Source organism: Hemicordylus capensis, chromosome 3 (assembly GCF_027244095.1).
Source record: "Hemicordylus capensis ecotype Gifberg chromosome 3, rHemCap1.1.pri, whole genome shotgun sequence".
Classification (NCBI taxonomy): Eukaryota; Metazoa; Chordata; class Lepidosauria; order Squamata; family Cordylidae; genus Hemicordylus; species Hemicordylus capensis.
Window position 1 is genome coordinate 94,537,738 of NC_069659.1, and position 6,280 is coordinate 94,544,017.

At 42.1% G+C, this 6,280-nt stretch overlaps 1 protein-coding gene across 1 annotated transcript in view; it reads left to right on the forward strand.

Moving 5' to 3' along the window:
- The window catches only part of BACE2 (beta-secretase 2), a 61,211-nt gene that overhangs the window by 35,254 nt on the left and 19,677 nt on the right, over positions 1-6,280 (forward strand). The window contains exons 2-3 of the mRNA XM_053309416.1: positions 1,456-1,544; positions 4,468-4,681. Coding sequence (XP_053165391.1) covers positions 1,456-1,544; positions 4,468-4,681 — 303 coding nt within the window. The remainder of the gene's footprint in view (positions 1-1,455; positions 1,545-4,467; positions 4,682-6,280) is intronic.

Consider the following 6,280-nt stretch of genomic DNA (forward strand, 5'->3'; position numbering starts at 1 on the left):
AGTATTTGTATTATCTGTGAACATCGTACACAAGTACAGTTATTCACATATTATGTTGAATGCACACTTCTTATCTGTACCATAAATTTGAGGACTCTGTACCTAGGTTCTCTTTTAAAATGAACGCAGGTGCAGTCATTCACACTAAAACATGTATGAGCATACAGAAATCTGTACACACTTTCAGCATACAACCTGAATAGAACCAAGAGCGAACCTCATTGGGTGTTCAATCCTGTCACTATACACACCCACCGTCATACAGCACAGCAAAATATGGGGGGTTGAGCACTGCTTGTGCAGCGGTGTGTGTCTAAACCCCACCTATGTTGTTCTTCTGTGACTTTGAATTGCACAAGTGCAGTTGTGCAATGTGATGTCCATTATTTCCAGTGAACATCATGCTGTGCAACTATTCTTGCACAAGTTTAAGTCACAACAGAACAAGGCTGTTCTGCAACAGTGCGGGTGGGGTTTAGACACATGAGTAGTGCTCGCACACACACACACACACCGACACACACACCCATGTTTCCGCTATGATGTATCTCAGTGGCTGTTTTGATTGGTAGCCTGCAGTTGGTTGCAAAGGTGACTTTTGAAATTGATAATGACATGCTGAATGGAATGTGTGCTCCTGGTAAATAATGATGACAGTCAGAAAACACAGTTACTCATATATCATGATTTTGGGTCCAGTAGTACTCATGTAAGTAAAATACAAATACAAAAAGAATTGTATAGTATGTGCATGTCCCTTTTCTCTACAGCTGCTTGCTTCAAATCTAGCAACAGTTCAGCATATCTGATCTGTCTACACAAATAATAATTTGAATAAATAATTACTGAACTAAAATTTTGCTAATATGAATAGCTTATAGGATGACTAGTTGAATAAAAATAAAGTGAAAAGTGGTCAGCAGAGCTCTTAAATACAATCTAATGTGCAATTGTCATTGTTTATGCTAAGCATCTTTAAAAAATTTGTTTTGAATGTTCAGGCTGAAGGAAATCTATAATTCCAGTTCTGTTGTGTTCCAGCTTTCTTAAATTTCCTGCTCTTTCTGCTGCTCATAATCTGTACTTCTGCTCTATGCTGCTGCTACTTTAAACAAGGCTTAATTTTCAATACCAATTCCTGCCTACTGCATTATTTCTATAAATGGCCAATCAGTCAATCAATAAGAAAAAGAAGGGTCATGGTCATGATGGATCCTTGGCATCTTTATGTGGGCCCAAATCAATTCACAATCTTGCTTCCAAATTCCCTTAAAATACCAAAGCTACCCTTCCATTAGCAAAATAGTACTCCAGAAGCAATGACATTTTGAACAATTAAGTCTTAAATGGTATGCAGTACTCGGCTGGGTACACAAGCTGAAAATATGCCCAGCTTTAACAAATGTAAAGCATATAGTAATCCCCTTTTCTTTTCTTTTCTCTTCTTTTCTACAGCTAAATATTTTAGTTGACACTGGAAGCAGCAATTTTGCAGTTGCAGGTGCACCAAATGCAGATCTGACCACCTACTTCAATGCAGAAAAGTAAGGGCCTTGGTTCTCCCCTCTCCCACACATACTTAGGAAAGGTCATTGGAGACTCTTACAATTGATCACGGAAAGTCAGTGTACAGTGGGCAAATTGAAGCTTCTTGTTGCAAGCAGCTGAGTGTTATGAAGTGTTGAGTCTCCCTGCTTTGAGGACTTTATTTTTTCTACACATCACAGTAGAGTGAGCGAGCATGGGATCTGGGGATGGGGCTGTAGCTCAGTTGTAGGGCATCTGTTTAGCATGCAGAAGATCCTAGGTTCAGTTCCTGGCATCTCCAGATAAGAGCTGGGAAAGGCTGCTGCCTGAAATTTTGGAAAGCTGCTGCCCGTCAGTGTAGATCAGGCCTGCTCAACTTAGCCCCCACAGCTGCTTTAGGACTACAACTCTCATAATCGCTAGCCACAGTGGCCAATTGGGATTATGGGAGTTGTAGGCCAACATCTGCAAAAGGGCCGAAGTTGTGCAGCTCTGGTGTAGACAATACTGAGCTAGATGGACCAATGGTCTGACTTCCTATGCAACTGTGTCAGTGGAGAACATGATGGGGTTCCTTATCATCCAAATATGGCCAGATGAGGTTTGCAGTGGGTTTATGTCCCTGGCCCAGTCCAACAGGGTTCCTACATCCAAATGGCATTGGAGTGGCATAGAAAGCAGCTGCCATATCACTGTTGCAATGTGTTAAACAGTCTTTAAAAGTGGGTGCTGAACTCCTTCTTTAGTCCTGAGATACTTAATGCTGCCCAGAGCCCGTCAGATGCCCATTAAGCAGTCTCTGTGGTATAATAACTGTGAGCACTCTTAACAAGTTATGGTGTCTCAGTAGTTGCTCTGTACACACCTTTTGCTAGGTACCCCTTGGGTGATATGTGATGAACAAATGTAGACAAATATGCAGGCAGATTTTTTTTAAAAAAGCCAATGATGCTATTGTAATAATGAATTACTATTTCAGTAGATTGTAGCAGATGACGACTAAACATTCCCAGGGAAATTTGATTTAAAGTAGAGATTTCCAAAGCATTTGGGAAATACTGGTGATATAATTGAAATTCCAAAGTGCAATGGAATTCAAGAGTAGGGATGTGCTTGAATTGTTTTGGTGCCTCTTTGAAGAGGCACTGAAATGATTCAGCCTTCTGCAGGTAAAATGTTTTGGTGCAGGGTGATGAGCGGTACCTTTAAAAGGAGGCAGGCAGGTTGTGCCGGCTCCTCCGGTGAGCTGCCACCCCCCCACTCCATCACTGTGGGTGTTACTGGTGTTTATCTTATGTTTTTAGATTGTGAGCTCTTTGGGGACAGGGAACCATTTATTTATTTATTTATTTATTTATTTGTAAAACATTTGGGGAACTTTTGTTGAAAAGCGGTATATAAATAGTAGCCGTATTCATATAGGGTAGAACGGGTAGGAGGGGAGTAATTTAGTACTTACAAGCCCCATTGGTGTTGGTCACAGGCACGGTTTGGGTCTTCTCAAGCCCAGTTCAGGCCTCTGTGCACATTTGGAGGCCATTTTAGAGATGACTGTGTATGTGCTACTCTGGGGGAGGCTGGCAAGGGTGGGGGGAAGCCGCCGCCACCCCTGCCACACACACCCCGTAGCAGATGCCACCACCAGTGAGGGCTTGTAAGTACTAAATTACTCCCCTTCTGCCTGCTCTGCCCTTAGGAAAGCCCCCCTGCCCATTTACTGGTAAAGGGGAATCCTGACTGGATTCACCATTACCAGTAGAGCTCCAAATCAGTTTGTTTGTCGAACTGGACTGGTGCGAGTCCAGTTTGACTGGAACCAAAACCAAATTGGGTTGGTTTGAATCCAGTTTGGATTCGAACTGAACCAGTTCTGTGCACATCCCTAGTAAAGTTGAAATGATGGAAGCATATCTCAAGTTCTGCCAGCAGAATGGGACTTACCCAGATCATATGATACTCAAATGGTTGTTTTTAAAAAGTATAAGATAAGATTGCACCCTACTAGATTTTGCAAACTGTGGCTGGACAGCCTTAACTTTTGAAGGATATCTTAGTGAAGTCTTAACTGTATATAAGAGGAGCTGGTCATTCATGACTGCTGTCCAATAGAGAAAGATTTTATGAAAATGCACATACACATTCATAGCTGAAGTTCCTGATAAGTGTTTTATTTTGCCACAAGTTTATTATTGCTGCATACAAAGGCCCTCTTTATTTGCTGGGGTTCCATTTCCTCCAGTTAGCATAAATATGGAAACAAAGTGAACAAAGAAACCTTTCCCTTATGGGAACCCAGGGGGTAGGTTCTTTACTCTAAAAAGAAAATGTCAAAAAGCAGGAAGGGAGCAGAAATAAGGTTTGAAAAGCATAGTATCTTGTTCTCCAGGTCTCCAAGAATAACCCCCAAACTCCCCAAATCCTCTTATTTTTCATTTTAAAACAATTTTTTAAACAAAGAAGAGCCACAAAATGGCTCTGTGCTTCAAAATGGTGGCCAAAAATGACATCAGAAGTCATTTCCGGCCAGTCAGGAATCAGAGATAGGTGAAAATTGCCTATATTTCTGGCCACAGATAAAGAAACTGGGTCCCTAAGAGCCATCTGCAGATAGATGAAATCATAATCTGTGAAACCGCAGATAACGAGGGTCTCCTGTATATTATTTTCCCATAGTGAACAGATCAGGGAACATAATATGTGAGTGAAAAGTTGAAATGTATGTGGTGGGGGCGTGGTGTGGACTAGCCTGGCTAATATGGCATTTGGGAAATAGTTGCATATTGTACATGGAGAAGGAGAGAGTTTGCTGAATTTGCATAATTTATACAGGTCACAATTCAGTTTTTCTTGGTGAAGAATGTGGGTTGCTGATGTGCAGAATAATGACTGTAGCATGGAATGACTTTAAATATATATATTCTTCTTTCTTTCCTTTCTTAGCTCAAACACATACAAGTCACTGGGCATGGAGGTCACTGTTAGATATACCCAAGGGAGCTGGACTGGAACTCTAGGCACAGATGTTATCACCATCCAAGGGATCAACACCACTTGTACTATCAACATTGCTAGCATCTTTCAGTCTGACAATTTCTTTATAAAAGGAGTTAAATGGCATGGGATCCTTGGACTTGCTTACGCTGCCTTAGCCAAGGTATTTGACATTTTTGTCCATCAATTCTATATTTTTGAATTTAAATAAAGGCATGGATTGGTTCAACTGCAAACCGGTCTACCGCAAACCGGTCCAGTTCGAGTGGCCAGTTGCAAACTAGGGATGTGCCCAGAACCGCTCCTCTGCATTTCAGAGGCAGCGGGGGTGCTCCCTTAAGGGCGGGGGAAGGTGCACTTGCCCCTTCCGCCGCATTTTCCCCACCAGCGCTCCATTGTATCAAAGCCACTTGGGGTGGCAGCGTACCTTCCTGCCACCCCCTTGCCATCCTCGGCTAGAAGTGGCCAGAAGTACCAGGTGCACATGCGCCCGGTACTTCCGGCCACTTCCAGCTGATAAGGGCAATGGGGCGGCAAGGAGGTACGCTGCCGCCCCTAGGAGCTTTGATATAATGGAGCGCCAGCAGGGAAAATGCAGTAGGAGGGGTAAGTGCACTGTCCCCCGTCCTTAAGGGAGCATCCCTGCCTCCTCCAAAATCAAAAACAGCCCCAGTGGCTGAAACATTTTGGAGGCTTCTAAAATGGTCTCCGAAACGTTTCAGGCACATCCTTATTGCAAACCATTTTGAACCAGTTTGAGCTGGTTCGGTGACCTGACCAGCCCAGCCAGTGGGTTTGACCGAACCGGTTTGAGGACCTGCGGTTTGGTCCAGATTTGTACCAAACCACAGCAACTGGTCTATGCAAACCCCTAGTAAAGGCAGAGATGTAAAACGCTTTATTCCATTCTATTGCCCTTTTATTTTATTGTTGTCCCCCACACCATTCCACTTAATATGTTTCTCAAGACTTCTTTGAAATAGCCACTCCTGCACTGGAGCATCCATGTAATTTTATCCCGACACAATTTATTGTGAATAGACCTAAAAGAAGTTTAGTTCCAGTATTGTATGCATGCCTATGTGTGCAATAGTTGCATGTACTGAAGCATAACTGAGGATTTTAGGGATATGCTTGTGTGTCTTTAATCATGGTTATATAGGAGCTTTCCTGCTTCTCTTTGTCTTTTTTGTGTTTGGGGTTTTTGAGGGGGAGGGGTGTTATGGTTTTTATTGTTTAACTGATTTTAAGGTTTTAAATGTGATTTTTATGGAATTTTATTGTATTTTAATTTTTAAAACCACTTTGGGATGTCTTATGAAAAGCGGTTTAAAAATTGAACCAACAAGCAAATATAGCACTAAATCACAACGTGTATTTAAAAGGAAACAAACATTAGACATTCAAGCAATTAATTTGGAATGGTGTAGCTGGTATGAGTGGAAAACTTGTATACAGGTTCAGAAAAAGACAAGTGTTTGACACAACACAGTCATACAGGAATAATGTTGCCCAGATGCTATCCAAAGCAGGTTGTGGGATTGTGTGCTTTTTGTTCTGATTTCTATCAAATCTGGGTTTGTTCAGCATCATGCACATGGAGATTTGACTTCAGAAGGTATCCAGTTTATTTTATGCAACTTTGGGGTGTATTGTACAATAATTTATTTTCCTAAACTTCAGTCCCCCTATGCATGGTAGTGAGAGTGCAACTTACTCCCCACCATCCAGAGAGAGGAGAGCTGGTCTTGTGGTAGCAAGC